The 22,446-nt window shown below is 44.2% G+C and overlaps 1 protein-coding gene across 20 annotated transcripts in view; it reads right to left on the bottom strand.

The window, feature by feature from the left end:
* The window catches only part of AFDN (afadin, adherens junction formation factor), a 137,618-nt gene that overhangs the window by 10,250 nt on the left and 104,922 nt on the right, over window positions 1-22,446 (bottom strand). For 9 of the 20 annotated variants that reach the window (XM_077899787.1, XM_077899802.1, XM_077899825.1 and 6 more), the window contains 7 exons: window positions 14,952-15,017; window positions 14,667-14,740; window positions 14,101-14,219; window positions 12,501-12,695; window positions 11,762-11,853; window positions 11,237-11,422; window positions 7,409-8,407 (listed from right to left, as the gene is read on the bottom strand). In XM_077899787.1, the coding sequence (XP_077755913.1) occupies window positions 7,409-8,407; window positions 11,237-11,422; window positions 11,762-11,853; window positions 12,501-12,695; window positions 14,101-14,219; window positions 14,667-14,740; window positions 14,952-15,017 (1,731 nt within the window). Of the gene's footprint in view, window positions 1-5,417; window positions 5,454-7,408; window positions 8,408-11,236; window positions 11,423-11,761; window positions 11,854-12,500; window positions 12,696-14,100; window positions 14,220-14,666; window positions 14,741-14,951; window positions 15,018-22,446 lie in introns of all 20 variants that reach the window. The other 11 variants (XM_077899742.1, XM_077899756.1, XM_077899778.1 and 8 more) reach the window with 3 other exon arrangements.

Raw genomic sequence — 22,446 nt, 5'->3', positions numbered from 1 at the left:
CAACAACCTTGTCTAAAAGGGAGGTTTGGATGAACACCAGACCAGAGCTTGCTTCTCTGTTTCCATCCTCTGTGACAGAGCCGGCCTGCAGCAGGACTCACAGCCCCGTGTCCCGTGCCATCCCACATCAAGAAGAGTGGATTTAAAATGTGAAAAATTAAAATGTAACTTAATAACACCTAAAGCCACTACAGGAATTCCATATGTAAAACTGCTCAGGGTGTGTTTCAGTGTTTTCAGAATTACTAGTTGTTGTATAAATTTTCCATAGCAAAAAATAGAAACTGGACTTGAAACGCATTTATGTTTGTTTATTTAACAAAAACCTAGCAGCTTCACTCTTTCCAGATTCTGTGGAGTGAACACTGCATCTGGTGGAAAAGTAAAAATTAACTTGCGTCACTAGACTTTTTCATGTCAGCAAACAATATTAAAACACCTTAGGGAGAAAATTAAAACCTGCCTCCTCGAGAAGACAAATTTACTTAACTTTCTCTTTTAGTACAATCTAGGAGTAAGCCCTGGAGGGAGGTGAGGATAAGTGCTGTCAGGGGCTCTGCTAGCAGGAGCAGGTGCTGCGGCCTGAGAACCCCAGAAGGACGGAAGGACTGTCACCAGCATCCCGCCCAAGGGAGAGCCGCCCACAGGAGGGCTGAGAGCCAGCAGCCGCAAGACTGATCAAGCAGGTTACAGTCATCAGTCCAAATGAGGAGGAAGAGGATCCAAGTAAAAATAACAAAATAAAACAGTGATTGATAATATTAAATGTTTTACAGAAGAGTAATGTATGGAAGAATATAAAACTGCATTAATGAGTAGTTTTCTGGTGCCCAATAAAGCACTAACTCATCATGTTATATACTTTCTAGACCTAATTAAAGACAAGTCTGAGCAATAAAACCGGTACACGGTGAAATAGCCCACTCACTCCTTTAAATTAAAGAGGAGTAGAATTTTAAGAGTGAGAACAGTTACAATTCTCATTACAGATACAGAATGCTATCTTATGAATCTGTAAACAGACTCTTTCTCTTAAAAACCTTCACTCTTCTAAATCTGGACAGGGGTAAGCAAGGAAAGTTCTCCCGTGGTAAGTTCCCTGCCCCGGCCCATGAGGCAGGGCTGTCTCCATTGCTGGTAAGCTGTTTCTTGCACTCTCATTTTCAAAACACAGACTGTTTTGTTCGTCGTACATGTGCTGCTGCTGCTTTACTCTACCCTCCTCCCCCCAAGCCCATTAAGGACAGAAAAGACATTCGAATCTCTTCATTTACTCCAAATAACAGCTCAAAACGGTACACTGAGCTGCTGTCCAGTTCAACCTAAGTTACAAATTTCGTGGCCGAGATCCGATGACAAACTATGTTATGTTAACACTGGGGTTAAATGAACAGGAGATGAGCTCACTGTTTTACAGGAAAAGAATGCAGAGTGACATGAATCAAAGCTGTCTGGTAGGAGGTTATGTTCGGGGGAACAGATCTGCATAGACAGAATGAGAATTCTTACAGAAAGAACACAAGACAGTGTCCAGACTCGAGCTATTCTGAACCGAGAACGAAGCTGGGATTCCAAAAGCCAGTGCTCTAAGCCTGAACCAGGTTTGCTACCCTGGTGGTCCCCATTTCTACAAAAGGCATTTTCAGGTTAAAAAAAAAAAAAAGTTGAAATTTATGTGTTTATGACTTGATACCACAAAAAACACTAACCTGTACCCCAAATTGACAGTAAAAGCCCCATTAAGGGAGACAATCATGTTGAAATATCTGAATACAAAATGGAGTTCAGCTATCCTTCGCTTTTTGACATTTTCACTGAAAACACAACTTAAAGTCTATTGAACAGATTGCCATTAAGAACTTCGGCAAGGGGGATCCCTGGGTGGCTCAGCGGTTTAGCTCCTGCCTTTAGCCCAGGGAGTGATCCTGGAGTCCCGGGATCGAGTCCCGCGTCGGGCTCCCGGCATGGAGCCTGCTTCTCCCTCCTCCTGTGTCTCTGCCCCCCCGCCCAATAAATAAATAAATAAATAAATAAATAAATAAATAAATAAATCTTTAAAAAAAAAAAAAAGAACTTGGGCAAGCCTTTTCTACGTTCCCATCTACTATTAAAAACATGTTAAAATTTTTAATGCAAAAAAAAAAAAAAAAAAATTTTTAATGCAAGCACCTCTGGCACCTGACTCGGCCCCAGAGCAACTCCTCCAGCCCCACATCCCAGTGGGCATTCACTCTAGGTGAGGAAGGGGTTTCTTCATTAGGAAAGCCATCTCCATGGTGTAGGCCACTTGGTATATGGGCTCCCTGCCCTTGGCACAGCCCATGCTCAGCCTTCTCAATGTGAGGACAACTTCACCAGGATCCGAGAGATCTAGAGCTGAGTGGCAGAGACAGGAGAGTCACCCCTAAGTCGGGCCATGTGGCTCCCACAGCTTCCCCTGGCTCTGCGGGGGCCACAGCTCCCTCCCACACCAAGCCTTCAGCCTGAAGAGGCCGAGGGCAGTCCACATCTCCTTCAGGACTTCTCTCAGAAAGTGCAACTCTCAACAGGATTTCCTACTACATGTTCGAAGCCCTGCTAATGCTTTTGCTTCAAGCCTTCTACGCCTGGGGTTGCTGGGGGAGGCCTGATTCCTACTGTCCCATGGGAGGGCAGATGGAGAGCATGGGCCTTCCTACGAGGGCAACAGGAGAGCGTCACTTCACTAGTGCTACCCCACGGTGGAGGGATGCTCCCCTTGAACTGGCAGGTCATCTGAGTCAGTGCATGAGCCATTAAAACAATGACAGGACAAAGCCCGAGACCGGCCAACTAAGCGACTGTCCAGTCACGTCACTTTCTAGTTGAAAGATGGTTCCTAGCAAGAGTTTCATGAGCAGGAGACATTTTTGTGTAGCAGAATATGAAAGAAATATCAACTCAGAAAATGCTAGCCAGAAATATCCTGGTTAGAATCCTCTCACTCTAGACAGTAGGTCAACCTCTTCAGTACTGGCCTGTCCCTTGGTCCTACCCACATCACAGGATTGTCATAAAGAAACAGGACAGTTATGCATGTATGAGGATTTACAACCTAGGCAGCAGAGGTATGAGCTGCACGCCCTTTGGACATTAGCCAGGTGATGCTGCTGTGACAGGGGATACCACCCACCCTGAATCATAGGTGTGACGGGCGTAGGCAGGCATGGCTGGCCAACAGCCCCTCCTGGGCACAGGAAGACTCAGGATGCTTCTCTAAGTGACGGGAGCTTTGGCAGGGTTCTGATGGTTTTTAACTAGGGTCCCTGGAACTGCTGGGCTGAGAACAGCCTTTTTGGGAACAAAAGGAGAAGGGGGATGCAGCAGGAAGTCCTTTGCAGGAGGAAATGGCAGGGGCTCATGCCAGTGTGGGTGTCGAGGGGGTCAGATTCTGAGAAGGTAAAGACAGTAGAATTTCTCGATGCAGAGAAAAGGGGGTTATGCTAATGAGGGTTTGTAGACGGGGCAGTTTAGAGTCTGCTGGAATGGGGAAGGCTGAAGGCAGAGCAGATGAGCAGCATCCTGGGGAGGGGTTGGGGGAGAGAAGGAATTTCAGGCAGAACTTGCTGGGGTTTGCAGAGTCTTGTCTGACTCCCACTGGAGATGCTACACGGGCAGATGCTTACAGGTCTCCAGTCTGAGATGGCTAGGCCTACAAATACAAAGGAGGCTCCTGGGTTGGGAGGCAGAGGCACTGGGCAGTGGGCACAGGCAGCGGGGAGCTGGCCCCACACAGGGGTGCAGCCCACTCTGCCCACTCTCAAGATTGCTGAGACACAGCTGCTTGGAGCAGACGACCTGACCTGTTTATCCCACTCATCATCAGAAACACCCCGGGATGTTACCTACAAAGAAAACACTGTGGAAACTGCACAGGGGGTGGTTCCTACCCATCTGGTTACATGTGCCACCACCCTTCTTATCTTAGAGAAAGAACTCTCTAGGATACCTCGGTGTCTCTAGGACACCTAGCAGAGGAGGCCCTTCCAGAAACCTGTCAACTCCGACAAAAGGATGCTGTGGATAATGACACTGCCAGGAATAACACTAATATTCCCTGGGGAAACAGACTAAGAAATGCTGAAGAATGTGGTGGTTACGGTCAATATTAATACTCAAAATAATTACCTCTTAAAGGAAAAAACCCTCTAAAATGTGTCTTTAAAATACTTATCTTCATGTAATGCTTTATCCTTGAATATTATTCACCTGTCATGTGACCTGCAGAGGATTCTGGGCCACTGAGCTGGGGCTGTGAAATATCTTACAGCCCATGCATCAGGTTAGCACCTGGCATGTAACAGATGCCCAGCAAGCGTATGCTAAATGAGCATTGAGCACAAAGAAGCCACACTAATGGATATCTTCCGGCCACCTGCCATAGGTACACCTCAACACACTGAAGTGTGGAGAAAAACGTACATATTTTATCTTTGTCTCATGCAGAAGAAAAAACTAGAATCATATGCCCTTCAGCCATCAAGGAGGGGAGGAGCTGTCTCCATGAGCAGCTTCTCTTTAGAGAAATAGTGCCACTACAACACTGTTTGAATTAAAAAAGGAAAAAGAGAGGAAAAAAAAAGTAAGAAAAAGGGGGTGTTATTTGGTGAAAAGGTCAGCAAAGCCAGACTTGGGAGCTGGGGACTGTTTACGGTTCTGTGTGATGCCACCCGTGTTCACGTAGGAGCCAACTAACAAAGAGAACCTCAACTCAATGTGTCAGCCAGTACATAATTCTCTGGCCGGTGACACAAACACAGCTCTTGAGCACTGCATACACTGAAGGACCAACTGAATTTCCCCAATACCGACACCAGACACACTGAATTTATAGCATAAAAGGACTCCAGCATTTCTTGGCAGACAGTAAACTGGTATGGCTGATAAACTAAACCAAAGTCCATGTGAAATTATTAAAGAAGACAGAATAAATGCTTATCGAAAGGCTTTTTCTACCAACACACATTGTATCCTAGTTATATCTTAATGGGCAAAACAACATGAATATCAGGTCAATTGAGTTTCTAGTAGGTGATTATTCAAAATCTGCTACCAAAATAATAAGGATGAAATTGGTTATGGTCATTGCAAAATTTCTTTCATTTGCTCATGTATTTATGACTATGCAAGTGTACACAGAATCAATTTTAGGACTAAAACTGGGAAAAGGTCAAAATCCATAAACAAACAGTAACACTTAAAATTAATGGAGAAAACCAAAGAGTCACTAAATCTAAAAACATAGGAAGGCATGCTTCTTACGAGGCACGAGCTATACACTCTGCTCTCGGACACCCCCAGGAACTGGGTCTACTAGAAACACAAAACCACCACCACTGAAAGAAAAAAAGAAAATCAAGACAGGAAAAAGTACCAAAGGGAAAGAAATGAGAACATACCAAATCTAGAACAGAGATTGCTGGCAGAGCAGTCTGCTGCAGGTAACAGAGAAGGAAAAAAAAAAAAAAAAAAAAGAAAGATGAAGTGTGAAAAAAAGTCAAGTTTAGACCTGTATTTCCACCACCGGTGTGTGTGCTGCTCCCATGCTTCGTCTGCGTCTGAAGGACAACCCAATGAGAACAATCACACTACGGACCGGCTTCCGGTCCTCAGAAATAGGAAATGTCCATATGGCATTAAACACTTGAGTTTCGTTATTAAGATACACGAAAGAAACTTTAAAAAAATAATATTCCCCTGAGCTCTCTTACTTGGAGCCTAAGATATTAATCTTAAATATGATTAATGATAAATACACAGCTTTTAATTCAATTACCGAATGAAACTTTCTGAATGTCGTAATTACTTAGAGGCTTTAAAACAGTCACTGTTCAAACTATATGGAAAACCTGACAGACCTTTAATAAAGATTTGGTACAAATAAATGCAGAAATCCTACAATGTAGGTGCTACCTTTTCACCATGGGATACAGTTCTCACAATAAATGTTAATGAGTGGCCCCCTGGGCTAGTGGCACCAGCCAGAGCAGAGGGAGAGGACCCTCCACATGGCCGGGCGGGGGGGGAGTCCTAGGCCTGGGGTGGAAACCACACAAAGGACTCTGACATTGTACGCGACTCACTCCTGATCCAACAGTTCCTCTTGCAAATAAACTAATACTGATACTAAATAGAGTTGTTTCTAAGGGCGTTTTTTTTTTTTTTTTTTTTACTGGTGACTTGGAAAATACTAATAAAATCATGTCACAGCTAAGATTTGGGCTTGCGTTTAAGACACTTCAGTGTTCCAGCTAAATTCTGGGCCAAGTTCCATACACCTTTCGGTGAGAATATGTGCATAATTAGATGTGTGTGACATGTTTCAGGAATATAATTCATAGAGCAAACTTGAAAAGTGGTCAGACTGCTAGCTTTATGTACTAGTAATTATCTAAGATTAAACTGCATCACGATGTAGGAAAGACTAAAACGTCTGACCTAACAGTTATTCGTTTAGATCTCTAGTACAGACAGTTGCAATTAGAAACAAAATCCAAAAGACATGCTCCAGGCTGTCTTTTCCCAGAACACTGCACTGTATAAACACTAAACTAACATGATACGGTCAATAGCACTTTCTGCAAATTAATACTAATAAATGCCTCTCTGTTAACAATTCTCTTGACAGGGTAAAAAAAGAATCTTGAATTTGGCACTTCAATTTATTGCGTTAAAGTAACTTAAATTTCACTTCTTTTATTTGATACAAGAACAAGTTATTTTTATCATATAGAGAAATAAGGATAAATTCTCAGTATCTACTACTACTGAAATGTGGTTTAATTATACCTGCTTCATCAACTGTATGAGCACCTGGCAGAGTGTCTTCCTGGTAATGACCATTAACTTTGAAGTTCTCAATAGTCTTCATCACCCACCACCCAGTGCTGATAATCGAGACCAGGGGTCAGCATATGTCTTGTTAACTGTCTGGGAAGCACATAGCACCCTGGCTGCTCACAGTCTGTCAAGGCGGCTCTCAGAGTTCGACAGCAGAGCCGTGCCATTAAGACAGCCTGTGCGGCTCACAAAGCCTAAGGTACTTACTTTCCAGCCATTTAAGAAAACATTTTTGCCAACCCCTGATGAGGATTATTACTGGTCACTAACAGGTTAGTGGTTATTAGCTTGTTTGCTCAACTAAAGCGTTAATGAGAAGGGCAGGAACAACTTTGCTAAATTAAAACAGCAGAGCTCCATGTGGATGGTCTAAGACTTTGCAAAGTCTGCCTTTAACCCGGTTAGAGGGTTAGAGGGGTTAGAGGGTTCACGCTGCAGGATGCCTGCACGCAGCAGTAGCTACAGTACCCCACTACAGGCCAGGGCCCTTGCCAACCCCCCATGAGCGACACGCACAGAGACGCATGCCCACAGCACTTCTCCCCTTTACCCTTGCTCTTCGCTCGGCCTCGAGGCGCTGCATGATGAGCATGGTATCCACGTCATCATCCTCCTCCTCCTCGTCATCCTCGTCCTTCTGCTTGGACTCCTGGAGCCTCTTCTGGAACTGCCACTCCAGCATGAGTTTCCGCAGGCGATCGTTTTCCTCTGCACTGCGCTCGGGCTTATTCTGGAGCTCCTGGATCTCCCTGCTCAGCATATCCACGATGTGCATCTGCTGCTGCTTCTCTAGCTTCTCCCGGGCATCCCGCTTCCACGGGTCTGGGGACAGACTATCTCCTGAGGACAGCTCCTCTTTGCTGACTGTAATGTACTGTAAGTCTCTGCGCTCAATCGTGCGGGGCTGCTGCTGGGGCTGCAGCTCCCGAATGACCGTCTCTTGGGGCCTCTGGAGTGTAGAAGGTTTTTCTGGCTTCACATGGGGGACAGTTACAGGAGAAAACGGGGCCGGGTTCAGTGACTGGGAGCGCATCTGGCCCAGCTTTCGCTCCTGCTCACGGCGCTTCCTGTCCCGCTCCTCCTCTAGACGGGCCTTCTCCTTCTCATACCAGCGCTGGTGCTCCTCCCTCTTCTTCCTCTCTGCAGCCACCACCTGAGCAGAGGCAGGTCCTGTCTGGCTAGCAGGAGGTGGTGGGAGAGGCAGGTCTGTTGGGATCCCGTCGAAGTCTCCGGCGTAGTGCGTGGGGGGCGGCGGGGGTGGTGGGGGCAGGTCAGTTTGGACCGGCTGGGAGCCAGCCACAGGCAGGGGCTGCACAGCGGCTGGCGTCTTCCAGCGCCCAGGGCCACTCTTGGTCAGAGTGGAAGCGGGGGTGCCGGCCTTGGAGGGGTGGTCCAGGTGCTCTTGGCTGGAAGTGCTCGAGCCCACTGAGGAGCTCTGATGGATCCACATATCGCTATCAGACTTGCGATCCAGGACTGCCTCGATCCGATGCCGCTCTAGTTGGTAAGCCTTATCCTCCCGAAGCTCCTCCTGGGAACGGGTAACACGCTGGAAAAAGCAAAAAGGAAAACTGTTCTATTTCAGCTGCTTAGAAAAAAACTACTAAAAATTCATAAATATCTTATCCTCATGGAGAACACATTTTAGGGAAATTATTAGGTGAGTGTCAAACAGAGGCTGAGACTGTCCAGCTCTGTGGGGTGCACGATGTGGAGGAAACATGTTGGGGATGGAGGGCAGGTGCAGTGAATTTCTTCATCTGTGCAAGAGCTGTACTTCTGTCTGCAACACTGGCAAAAACACACAACACACAGACATCCGGGTACTTTCTGGACAAGTGGGGCCTTCCCCACTCTTTGACGATGCCCCTTGCATGCATCTGCACTGTGGTTCCTCACACAGCTGACTTTCAAAGGATGAATGTGTTTGGTCTAATTACATGAATAGCAACAAATTTACTTCTCCATAGTAAAATTCTGAATAAGAGTAATGATCAAATCATAGCCACTGGAGCCACAGTTCCACCAGCTGATGACCAGCTTTGGGGACACTGACAGAACGGGGCATGTGCCAGGACAAGCTATGCACCTGGGTGTCTCTGTTCCGACCTTAGAATAAAACACAGTGCTATAAATCTGCTGGACATGAACTTCTGTGTATGTGTGGAAGAGACAGAAATGAACCCTCTCTTCCAAAGGGCTAGTCTGAAGTCTGCACAACAGCATGAATAAAAGTAGTTTGATAGAAATGATTCACCAGGATGTCAACTTTTTTTTCCCTTGTCCTGTTAATGTGTAGAAAGTGAACATGCAAATCTGGAAAATAAGCTGTTTCCTTTCCTTAAAATAATCAGTCAACAACAAAAAAATGAAATATCACTTGAAAAAACAGTGTGATAGGAAAGTGGAACATTTATTGTCCACGTTTTGCTATGGCTTCACTCTGCACACAGAAATGGCTTCCACATCACTGGGCCATCTACAGACCCTCAAATAAGGTGGGGGACAGGGGCACTGAAGACTGGGTGGCCAAAAATCTACATACAACTTCTGACTCCCCCCAACACCTACCTACTAATAGCCTACTGTTGGCTGGAAAGCCTTATGGATGCTCACAAATATGTGTTGTGAGCACATATTTTGTATGTCTTACTAATCTACTGTGTTCTTACAATAAGCTATAGAAAAGACGTCATTAAGAAACACATCAGGATGAGAAAATACATTTGCAGCACTTGTACTGAAGAACACGTGCATAAGAGTGGACATGAGTCCTTCAACTCATGGTGTTCAAGAGTCAACCGTGTCAATACACCTGCTGTTCATAGAACAGACAGAATTTCAGAGTTCAGGCCTCAGACTGCCCATCTGCTCTCCCTCTGCTGCAGTTCCCAGGGACTCCCGAGTCACTCCTCTGCTTTCCTTGAAGACTCATTTAGGTCCTGTGCAACCATCACCCCATCTCTCCGTGGATCCCCTGGCAGGTCCTATCCTAATTCTTAGTCATTTTGAGATCCACATCAACCCCTGGACCTGTTTCCTGACTTCTTCTAGAAGTATCCTCTACCTCCGAGGTCAGGCAGAGAAAACAGCAGACACACACTGTGAATGTGGAGCTTGATAATGTTATTCCCATGCAACAGGAGAAAACGCGTACATTATATCTTGACATAGGGGAAGGAGATCCTCCTAAGGGTAACAACATATGCCAGAGGAGGCAGGACACACAAGCACTTCATTGTGAAATGAAGTCTGGAGGAAGGTCTCTTTTCGCAGCTAACTCCAGCTCACTGACAGCTGGCAGATGGGTGGAGGAGGGTATCCAACGCTCCCAGAGAAACTGGGCTTGTGGGGGTAATCAGACAGGACAGACCTGTGGACAAGGCAAGATGACACTTCTTGCCCTCTGAGAACCATGATTCATGCTGCCTCCCCACAACTATGACCCTTCCTCTGTTCCCCTGGCCTTCATGGCTCAGCTCAGCCCTACGGCAATCCCCAGGCTCCTCCCTCCACCCCAGTTAAAGCACCACATCCAGAATTCGTTATCCAGGACTCGTATTTGTGACACAGCCTAGACTGCACCTCTTTCCTAGCATACATTTCTTCTCCCAGCCTTTTACAATGCAAAATTATCTTTCTAAACAGAACAACACATCTGATAATGTTCTGCAGCTCACCTACCCAGACTGACACTCCCTTCTCCACTAACTGGGATGAAACCCAAACCCTCAGCTTATCACTTCAAGCATTGGAATGTGGTTCCAGGCTGCAAAGGCCTGCCACAGCTCCTGGAGCCAGGTTCCTACACATCTCCGAGCCCTCTCCCTCAGTCTGAAAAGCTCTTCTGTTTAGAGAGCTGTCATGTAACACGGGGTGTGTGTGTGTGTGTCCAGGTCCAAGTCCCATGTAGATGGAATGGCAGTTGTGTCATTCGGGCAGACCCAGATCTCCAGCATGACTTACTACACTGAACTGACTTTATGGTCTCATTTCTCAACCACATCATTAGTTTCACAGGCAGGGACCATGGTTAGGTCTGTGTCCCAGCACTTGGACAGCTGGTACAAACAGAAAAACACAACATCCCTCATTTCTCACTCCTTGAATTGGGGATCCTGCCTCACAAACTCTAATGAGGATGTCCTATTACTAACACTAATCCAACATCAAGGGAACAAAGCATTGCTCTTCACATTTGTATTCCTGCCTCTCCCCTCTTCCTCAGCAAACCAGGAGACCAGCAAAGAAGACAAGGTAACGGCTACAGTGCTGCCTACAGGGTAACAACCATATATCTGAAATCATTCAGATTTCACCCTGTCAGAATGGTTTATCTTTGAGGGCTGCAAATGTTCGTGGGATCCTCCTCTCTAACCTGAATTGCAATACTGGAATGATTATTGTCCATGTGCATGTGTGGCTTCTCCTCGTAATTTGGCCACTGGTTCTGAGGAGGAGCCATCCGGTCCTGGGATTTGGAAGCTGGGAAGGTGAAATACTCTCTGGTGTATGTCTGAGTGGGGATGGGGTAAGCCTCAGGTCTAGGTGGAGGGGTCTGTTCCTGTAAAATGAGAAGAAGACAGAAAAGTGAGCTTTTGGCACAATTTGTGTACATAGATTAATTTAATTTCCAATGATCTGTTTTAAAATATAGCAGATACATATATTTAAAACAGTGTTAAAAATTAGAAGTGTTTGATCCTATACTGAGAATAAAGAAAAACATTTTATTTTGCCCTGGCTTATTAATTTAAACGTAATTTCCTTATTATGTTAAAAATAAAGCAGCACTCAGGAATTCTAAACACTGCTGATGTGCAGAATGCAAGTTTTAGGAGATAATTCAGGTCTTCCACAGGAAGACTGAGTGCTCGTCATAGTGAGGATGTTTTTTTCTGACCTCAGTGCAGAGGTTCCCAGTGGAGACAGACGTTATCTTAGCTGTTGTTCCAGGGGCGTATGCGCTTTTCCCTCCAGGGCTAGGAGGCTGATCTGTTGGAAAGAGTCAGGGAAAAGACAGTTTAGTATTAGACAAACACTCGATGCAACATGACAAGAGCTCTGTAAGGGTAGTGACCATGTGTCATGCATCTTCAAACTGCCAGTGAGGAGTCAGCGCAGACACAGAAGTAGGGCATGTGAGAGACGAAGGCTCATCAGACCCACTCCCCGCTCTTGAATAATCGGAAACCAGAGCTGCAAGGTTTCATCTACAGACCAGGGACTGGCAAACATTTCTGGCAATGGGACAGACAGTAAATATTTCAGGCTCTGCAAACCTTGTATGTGTTGCACATCCTTCTACTGATTCTTCTTCTTGTTAACAACACTTTAAAAGTATAAAAACCATTTGAGCTCCCAAGGCAGTCTGCCAACTCCCGCTAGAGACAGTATCAATGCGCTCGGCTAGGGCATCAACTGAATCAAAGGTTTTCCAGCTTGGTTTCTATTTCCTACTGGAAGAACATTACTTTTGATATGTCTCATGAAAAGCACATCTCAGGTAGCCAATATATGCAGGTAATCCTACTGTTCTGATAACTAAGAGAGCATAGGGCGTCCCCTTCACGCTGTGACCATGCTGTCCTGGGACAAGAGTGCAAGGCCAGGAAAGGAAGGGCCAAAGCGATCCCGCTTACTTGCCACGTTGGGGCTGGAGCGGTGATCAGCCCGGTTCTTCATCAGTCTGTCATCGCCAGGCAATTTCTTGGGTTCAGTGTATTCTGCCCAAGGCAGCTGAGGGCTCTCAGGTGACCCGTTTTGAGCTGAATTATTATAGAGCTCGAAACCTTCACTCTTTGGTCGGGGTTTACCTGAGCCACGACGGTCTGAAACTGCAATCAAAGTGCATTCAGGCTCTCTTCATTTGTTCACGATTTTATTTTAAACACTCTTATTTGGTCTTTAAAGAAAGATGAATCTACAAATATTTAAAAATTTCGTAAGACCTTATTTTTAGCCAAAGAAATAAAGTAATTTTTAATCTAAGAGTAAAATCTTTCTAGAGAATCTTAAAAGCAACATCTAACTGGCTTTGATGGATAAAGGTGTTCTTTCCAAGCTTATTTTCTCATAAAGTTTACCTGTTAAGTCCTAAGACTACTTTTAAAGCAACTTTTTAAAAGTAAAACAAATATACTTCTCTCACTTTCTAAAACACTAATTCTTTCAGCACCTGGCACTGCCACCAGCTAGGTGACTGTCCACTCTCTACTTTGGCTTCCTGTCTCCCTGTGTGGCAGCCTTGCTGTGTTCTCTGTTCTAACTCACGGTCAGGTTTGCTTCTTGGAAACTGAGCTAATGTCATGAGCTAGGACATTAGACCACCAATACGGGATGATGTCATGAAAAAAGTAAGAAATGCGGATTCAAGGCCTAGGCTACCACACAGGGTTGTGTTAAGACATGCTTTTTGTTTATTCCAGTAACGGTAGGCCCAGGTTCTCAGAAGCTGTTGTGTTACCATAAGGTGGACCTCAGGTCCTGGACTTTAAAGCTACCAGGACACTGACCTCAATGGAGAAGACAGTTCCATCAAGACAGATCTGGCGGCTGTGCATAAAGTTAGCCAAGTAAAGGCAAATATATATTGATTTAAAAGGTAATATGAGTCCTAATGTTTCTTCCCTATGATTTCTGAACTAATCCTCTTAGAAAGCCCTACATTCATATTGGTTTTATTATGAGATTTCTGATGTAGATACAAAATCATGGTTCCGACTAACAGGTTACCTTATCTAAATAATTGAGCTTTTAATTTAAAGTCCGTATATCAGGATAAATGTGTCCTGCACACATAATACTGGAATATGTATTCATACACACACGGACCTCGTTTCAGTAGAGAATTCCACTTGTTCTTTGAAGACTTTATAACATGCATCACCCACCACTACGACTAAGTGCCCAGTGCCAGGGGGATCGAAACCCTCTCTGGTGGCCGGCCAGGCCCACGGGGCCCCTGGGGGCAAGGACTCAGTGAATGACCACGTGGCCAGAGGGTCAGTGGCCCACCCTCAATGCTTTTATTGGCTACATCCTGCGCGTCGTGCTGAAGCGCCTGTGTCCCCAGCTGGGATAATGAAAGCAGTAACATCTAATCCACAGAGTTTTCGTGACTACGGAGAAGGTCATGACCGTAAACTTCATGGCATGCGGTAAGTGATCAGCACAAGCCAGCTATTATTGGCGATAGTAAGAGGCGGCGGCGGCATGCGATTTTCCACAATAAGCTCTTACTTCTTTGCATCATTGGGGATGGCTGATTAAGCAGCGTGGCGAGGCCGTGATAAATTGCTCCTTGCTTTGCTACTTCTAGTGTCACCACAGAACTTGTTCTTGTCATGAGCTCTGCCGCCCTAGGAAGAAGCGAGCATCACAAAGGTAAGGAAAGTGAAATGTAGTGCTTGCTCTCACAATGCTGGCCTGTAACCAGAGCAACCATCGGCAATTCTGAGGAACAGTCTGACCTTCGGACACATTACCTACTGCTCATTCCCTTCCTTTAAAGATTAACTAAGCACACACCTCCTGTTATCACATTAAGAACGGTAAGATGATACTCAGAAATTCCCAGGGCATGCTAAGAGTAGGGTTTTTTTAAGCTTCCAAGAAACTGCTCCAGACCAAAATACATATTTATAATCCGGTAACAAATGAGGTGTCACATACACCGTTTTACATTTAAAAAGGTGAATAGTAAGGGCATAGCTTCCTAGCTTTATTCTTTGTCTTCCGATTGCAAATGTGCAGTATCCTTAAACATGTTAACATCGAGCTTTAAACAACAAATACATAAACGATACCTTTCTTGAGAGAGTCCTACCAGACTTCGTCCGTCCACACTGAGGAGCTGGTCACCCGCAGCCAGGCGTCCATCCTGTGCATACCCAGGTGGCACGTATTTTGGGCGGTAGGGACAGCCAAGGGCAAGAGGTGGAAGGGGAAAGTCAATAGAAAGGAAGCTCACATTTGTATGTCAGCAAGCAGTGTACACGGTATGCTAGGACTACAAGCATCCGTGGGCACACTGCAGGCCATCTGTTGAATAGGACATACTGAAAACTTACAACTTTAAAAATGATACTAACCACATCCGCAGCACCGCCTTTTACAACAGACTTGACATAGATTCCAAGTTTATCTTGACCAGCACCCTGAGCAAAAACAAGGAAACACTGCTTGACAACGCATAGTAAAAAATACAATACTCAGTAAAATAAAACGAAAAATAAAATTTGCACAAGGATAATTGCAACACAAGTCCTGATTTTTGGTTTCATGTGAAAATTAGTACTAAAAAAATCAATACTCTATTTGGTAAATATAAAGGAAGGAACAGGAAGTGTACGTATTTTATGTTTCTAAATGAACGAAAAGTACTCCTGAAAAATCAATTAATAAACCAACTGATGAGAAGACTAAGACCTGGAATCCTAAAGGAAATTCAACATAAGTTCTGAGAGCCCTAAGTGAGCTAAAGCTACCCTCGTGATGTATTAATACACTATTAATCACTTTAATGTAAAAGTCATTTACTAGTGTTTTTATATTCCAATATTTACATATATCCCCTTATTCTTTCCAAAGCTAGATTTCAAAATTTAAAACAAGAGGAAACATCTTGTGGTGTACAGGAAAGGGGACTTAGGTAGTCCTAGAACAGTCTGTAGAAAGTCCTCTGTATAGATTCAATGTAAACGTCACACACTATAACTTGAGGTGAACACTGAAGCCAGGAGCCCCAATCCACACGGATGCACACCAGCTGTACTTCATGTTCTATCACCAGAGGACAAGCAACTGCTGTGAAGCTGGTTTAAGGAACACATGCAACTCTTGTACAGAAATCACCAATGTTCTACTTGGATATTACAACTGCAACCTAAACATCAAATGTGGATAATTATCAGAACAGCCTAAGGAAGCAATCAGCAATCGCATGAGTGGAATCTCACTTTCATTACTGCCAATGTTCCATAAGGGAATACATGTTCCTTAGCTCAGGGTAACTTCAACAGTTACAAACTATTGTGTCGTAAAAGCAAAAATATAAAGGTATCACAGAGAGTTGTAAAGACCATGATTTCAATAAATGACTTAATTGAAAGAGATTTTCTACAATGCCCTGGAAGCACATCATTTCTACTTGAGAACTCTTCACTCTCTCGCTCACAGAGCAGGTCTGGCGGGACAGTCTGGCTGCCAAGCATGGCTGAGGCCATCCCACTCTCCCCTCAGGGCAAGTCTAGCATGAGCCACTGTTTTGGACTAAAACCATCTATTATGTATCTCGTTATAAAAAATGGTATAAAATGTCTCAATTTAACAAAACAACTCCACTTCAGGAAACAGTATGTTTCAAATTTCATGTGGTTACATTATCTGTGAGCTGAATTTATAAAAGTCTTCTACAAGATAAAAATCAAGTCTCCTCTGTGGCAGCTCCCCATTGGCCTCCGTTTTCCCATCCCTCCACTCCCATGGGTTCCTCGGTGCCCATCTGTCTGTACCCGGACAACTCCCGCGTCCCCTTGCTACAGCTCTGCACAGCGCCAGACATCCAACTGCCTCCCATACAGATGCCTGCCCTGCAGAAATCATCCAGCACTTCCAGTATAGCAGGACAACCTGTGTGACCTGTACCTGGTCCTTCCACCACACACATACAAGCAACAAAAAGCACTGAGACAGTTGGGGAAGCTTGTACTTTTTTGTAAATTTGAGATGGCACAATAAAAAATATATATAGTAGGCCCTCAATAAATGAGGACTTTTCTATATTTTAGCACATCACTTAGCAAAAGAACAACAGATAAACCTCTGACCCAACTTCACTCAGGCCAATGCTGGGTTTTTTGAACCCAGGGACCTAACATGCACTCAGGGAAATTACATCTAAGGCAGCCTCCACCCCCAACCCTATCTGTTACAAGGTACAGGGAATTCCCTCACATGTCATCTAATTAAATCATTTTCCCCATATATTCTATACTTTTATGTAATCTGTGATTGACTAATTCAACAACTCAGCTGTTTATTTTTTGAAAGATTTTATTTTTTTGTTTGAGAGAGCGAGCGAGAGGGAGAGCGAGATAGAGCATGTGCACAAAAGCAGGGGGGAAACACAGGCTTCCCACTGAGCAGAGACCCTGACGTGGAACTTGATCCCAGGATCCTGGGATCATGATCTGAGCTGAATGAAGGCAGATGCTCAACCACTGAGACCCCAGGCACCCCCAACAACTCAGATGTTTAAATGACAATCTCACTCACTAAACAAATAGTCACTGAATGCCTCCTTACACTGTCCTAAGCCCTGTACGTACATCCATGAACGAGACAAATGCCCCCTGCCCTCACAAAGCTTACATTCCGGAGCAGTCTTCTCTGTACCTAATAATTTTGACTGGGGCACTGAAAATCCCCCTTTTCCTTTTCTGTAAATGGTACATGGTATTTCCTTACACCTAACACCTGAGGCCAGATTGTTTCCTCAAAGACTCTAAGACCATAGCCACCTGTTTCCAGAGTTCTCCATCGGGCTAGGGAGAAGCAATGCTCGTGGCGTCTCAGGATACAGTTTCAGTGTCGATGGTGGGCACTGACATCTTCAGGATGCAGTACAGATTATAAAAATTGTCCTTATCAGAAGATACTCAATTACTACCATATTTGAAAAGAAAAATGTTTACCACTAATAATAATACTTTTAGTAACAGTGAAATAAAAAATTAAATACCAAATATATACATTCTAAAATAATAAACCAAGACCTCTCCCTTCCTGATATTCTTTATAAGAAAAGATTACTATTAATAATGGAAAAAATAACATTTAGACAAACTGTAAGAGAACTCTTTTTCTTTCTAAAATAACAAAATAGAATGATAAAAGAAAAAGACAAAAATACAGTTTTGCTTCTCCCTACACCAAGGCCCTGCTCTCACACTCTCTTTTGCCCATCGGTTAGCTTCTGTATCACAATTCTCACTCTGGGAAGAGGGGGATGGTTCTACCCTCACCATGAATAGTAGCTTCGCTGCGATGTCCCTTTATGCTTTTAGCCTCCTCGTTTAGAGGAGGAATCACACCCCCGAAGGGAGCCACCAGGCCCCATATCCCACGACCACTTTACATTTTAGAGAACTAATACATACTTACATATGGGAAACTCCATATGAATGGCAAACAATATGTGAATATCCCGAAACCCTGTAGCACCTTTAGATAGGCAGTTTCATATCCTTCATGCAATGTGATGTTTACAAAGTCTAAGTTTACATATTCAAGTACAACTGATGATGTAGTGTAGACACTGGACAGCATCATAATCGTCACACCTTCAAATTTCCAGTGTAAATCTCACAACAGTCCTGGCAAGCACTCCTTGTGGCTATCCTGCCGGCCTCCCCAAGCACCACACCCTCTGAGCCCCTCTCATGATACACAGGGCCCGATCCAGATCGTCCTTCCCATGACCCCATTCCATCCTGTTTCCGTGTTCTGGCCCTTGTTTATGTTGTACTTTCCACACAAAATGTCTGATGCAATGCGTCTGCCAAAATGCTTTTGTCATTCAATTCCTGGGCTCACCAGCCACCATTCACCAAGCCATAGACCTTCCCAACATCCGCACAATAGAAGCTCTTCCTCACCTCTATGCCCCAGATGGTTGCTCTGTCCTGTGTTCCAACTGTGTGATAGTATGGGCGGCTCTCCCCCCAGTTCCATTCCCTGGTCGCTGCCTTCTCTGTTCCTCCTACATGGTCAACTCTCTACTCTCAAACCTACCATGAGACAGTCCAGAAACTTACTGAATGGACACGTTAGTATTAGTGGGTTAGGAAGCAGCAGATGCAGCCATCACACACTGAACTGGTAACAAACACTGGTAACACTGAAACTTCCCTAGTTTATAAAGTTGGGAACCCTCAGGATTTCTGACTATAGCACTACATGTATTGTTTTGGAAGAAGCACTCCAATCCATTACTGTCAGGTATGGATGATGAGAAAGGCACAGCATTTAAGAGATGCTACTATCTTCTCACATGATGGAATTTATCTATGTTCTAAGCTACAATCACATCTTTAATTCCAAGTTCAATTTATCCATGCACTTCCTAGTCAGAAAAGGAGGTCTTTGTCTTAGGAATTACAAGACAATGATTAGAGAACTCAATTCCAAACACCCAATAGGCTTCTAAAAGATCCTTTTAAGGTTGGTCATACAATGGACTTTAATTAGGTCACTGATGGTGAATGATGAAATACATTTTATATATATATATGATATACCAGTGAAGAATGTAGATCTAGAATATTCTAAAGAAGTATCCAAGCTTTCATTGATATTTGAATCCTTCTAGTGTAGTGTCAACCTTGCACTACTTACCTAGAAATATTCTTTATCTAAAAGATTCACTGCTTAAATTTCTATAAACAGGTTGCCATCCTGCTAACCTTTTACCTTTCTGTAAACACATTCTCTTTAGTGACCTACTCCACTGGAACTCCCTTCGCCCCTTCCACTCTGGTCCCTTCCCACCTCTGCTTATTTGAATCCCATCTATACTTCATTTGCAACTTCATTTGCACAGGCATAAACCGGCCATAAAAAACTGCAAGTACAATTGTTACACAGAGAAATGACCAGTTCTACTGGTAATTATTTTAGAAAAACAAAATTACAGACAGATACTCAGAAATCAAAGAAGTCTAAGGAATTTCTAACTACACACACACACACACACACACACACACACACACAATATGGGTAGTTACTTTCAACCCAAAATAGCACACCTCTCTGACAGACTCTAAGGGACCCACTATCTCCATCTGGCCACAGCAGCCCTGGTCTGGAATGTCCACCTTGATAGGCTGGACAGAAGGGCATGGAGGTGCTGCTTTGCCCTTGCTAACTGTCGCTCCAATTGGGGCCAGGTCGGCTCTTGTGAGCACCCAGGCAAACTTACCATTTGTCAACCTACAAGAACTCCTTAACATTACAGAGCTCTCACTACCTGCCCCACTTCATCTGAATAAAAATAAGAATATTATACACTATGATAAAAACTGTATAAAACAAAATTTTAGCAACATTTAATCACTTATGTCTTATTTCTGAATAATAATGCACACACTAACCTAGCCTAGAAAAACTGCATTTGTACGGCAAATCCATTCTTTTTTTTTTTTTTTTTTTTAGATTTTATTTACTTATTTGAGGAAGGGGGAGAGAGAGACAGACAGACACCAAGCAGAGGGCAGCAGGGAGCCCGATGGGGGACTCGAGGTCCCAGGATCCAGACATCATGACCTGAGCTGAAGGCAGATGCTTCACCCTGGGACAGAGTCCCTGAAGCACCCTAAGTCCACTTCTTTTCTAAGTAAGACAGGAGAATGGGTCCAGGAGTGTTTTGCTGCTAAGTACCAATGTAACACATCTGTCAGTAAAATAATGTAAATATGAGCAATATAAACATTAACTGAAGCCAATTACGGAAATATAAAGAAACAGCTTTTCAAATGTTGGTGGAATGGTATTAGACACTATAAAACTGCTGTCAGATACAGCAGCCATAAGCCACATGTAGCTATACTGAATATGTGGCTGAAATGTGGCTCGTCCAAACTGAAATGTGTTAAGTACAAATTATACCCAGATATAAAAGCTTTTTTATGGAATAAAGGACCTGAAATATCTCATTAATTACTTGCATTTACTACATGTTGGAATTATAACATTTCAGATACATTGTATAAAATAAAACATTACTAATTTTTTTTTAATTTAGCTAATACAGTATTTAAAGTTACCTTGGTGGGGCACACATTCTATTGGACAACACTACTACTCCAAAACTATAGACTTTTTATACTATATGTTATTAGTAAGCACAGGTACTAGCAATAAATTTACAATTAGGCAGATAACCGGGTAAAAAACAGATTTTACCACAATATAATATATAACGTTATGCACCCTGGTTTCCAACCATGGGAGGAGTAACCACAATCATTAAAACATAAAAGCTAAATAACTTTAAGGATTACTTGTTTAAAGCTACCTAAACTGGCATCTGAAGATATTACTGTATTTTTAGTCTTTTATTTGTAAAATTAAAAGATTAATAAGCTGGATCATCTAGAATTATCCATTACCCCTTTAAAATCAACTTCTCTTTTATTTTTTAATTTTTAAAAAAGATCTTATTTATTAATTGGAGAGAGAGAGAGAGAGAGAGAACAAGTGAGTGAGTGCACAGCAGGGTGAGGGGCAGAGGGAGAGGGGGAAGCAGGTGCCCCACTGAGCAGGGAGCCCAATGTTGGGCTCCATTCCAGGACCCCGAGATCATCACCTGAGCCTAAGGCAGACACTTAACCAACTGGGCCACCCAGGTGCCCCTCAAATTCCCTTCTAAAAAGGGGCTCCTGAAAAGCAGGTATATATTCCAAAGGCATCAGGGATTATGAATTACACTAAATACAATTTTAGAATTTAATTAAACTAATGAGAAGTGAAGTTTTAAATGTCAAAAACACATTTTCCTTTCTGAAGACACCTGGGGGAAGAATATGGTGGTACGGTGCCTGGGCTGCTGTGTGGTGCCTGCCCTCTCCAAAGTCACTCCAGACTCCTAGAGAGTGGTCGGTGGTGACCGAGGTGCACCAGCCAGGCTGGACAAAAAAAAGCAGAGAGCCAGATCCTCAGTCCTTAGAAAAGCAATGAAAACGGAGTAACAGAGATCACTACATGTGTGATCTCAGCATTTAAGGTTAAAGCGCATCTTGAGTTTGCTTCTCTCTCCTTGAAAAGGGAAAGAAGGGGTTAGGAGGGAGGTGGCGTTACTGCGCAAGAGGAGGACAGGGCAGCGGGGGACGGGTTAGTGGGAGCATCCCAGGCTTTACTTGGGGAAAGGGGCAGAGGAAGGCTGGCAGTAAGTTACCGAAACAGGCTCCCGGCTGCACCGATGGAGGCAGAGAGGCCCCGGTTGCCAGGCGCCCGACTCTGCCCAGGACTCTCGAGACACGAGCCGTGCGCCCGGGCGACAACCGGCTGCAGGGGCCAGGAGGCTCCGGACAGACGGATGGACAGCTGGTCTGGGTGCCTGCTCCTGCACCTGCGGGAAGCCGGAGGGTGAGGTCCGCTCACCTCGGGCACAGAAACTCTGTCAGGAGGAACCTCCACCTCCCACGCTCCGTGGCACACTGAGTGTGTGGGGGAGGAGAGATGACGAACAGCATGAAAACATCATTAAACACAATCCAGAAAAAAAAAAAAAAAAAAAAGGCAGCGGCAGGAGGAAGGAAGATATGCAGGCACAGAGTCAAGCCTATTGTTCCCAGGGCTGGAGACACAGTCCGGGCCCTTTACTGAAGGTTCCAGAACAATAGTGGCCTGGGGGACTTCAGAGCTCAGCAGTATTGAAAACTCATCAGGCTGTTGGTACAACACTCTGCCACGTGCTCCTCTCAGTGTCGGAAAGCTGCTTTACTTCTCACCAGACAAGTTCTCATTCATAAACTATCAAAATTCAGACAAGGGTTTTAAAAACACTGCAAAGCTCTCTTCTTCGTA

Source organism: Canis aureus, chromosome 1, assembly GCF_053574225.1.
Source record: "Canis aureus isolate CA01 chromosome 1, VMU_Caureus_v.1.0, whole genome shotgun sequence".
NCBI lineage: Eukaryota > Metazoa > Chordata > Mammalia > Carnivora > Canidae > Canis > Canis aureus.
Note: the sequence above shows the minus strand (reverse complement) of the source record. Positions and strands in the feature narration are given on the sequence as shown.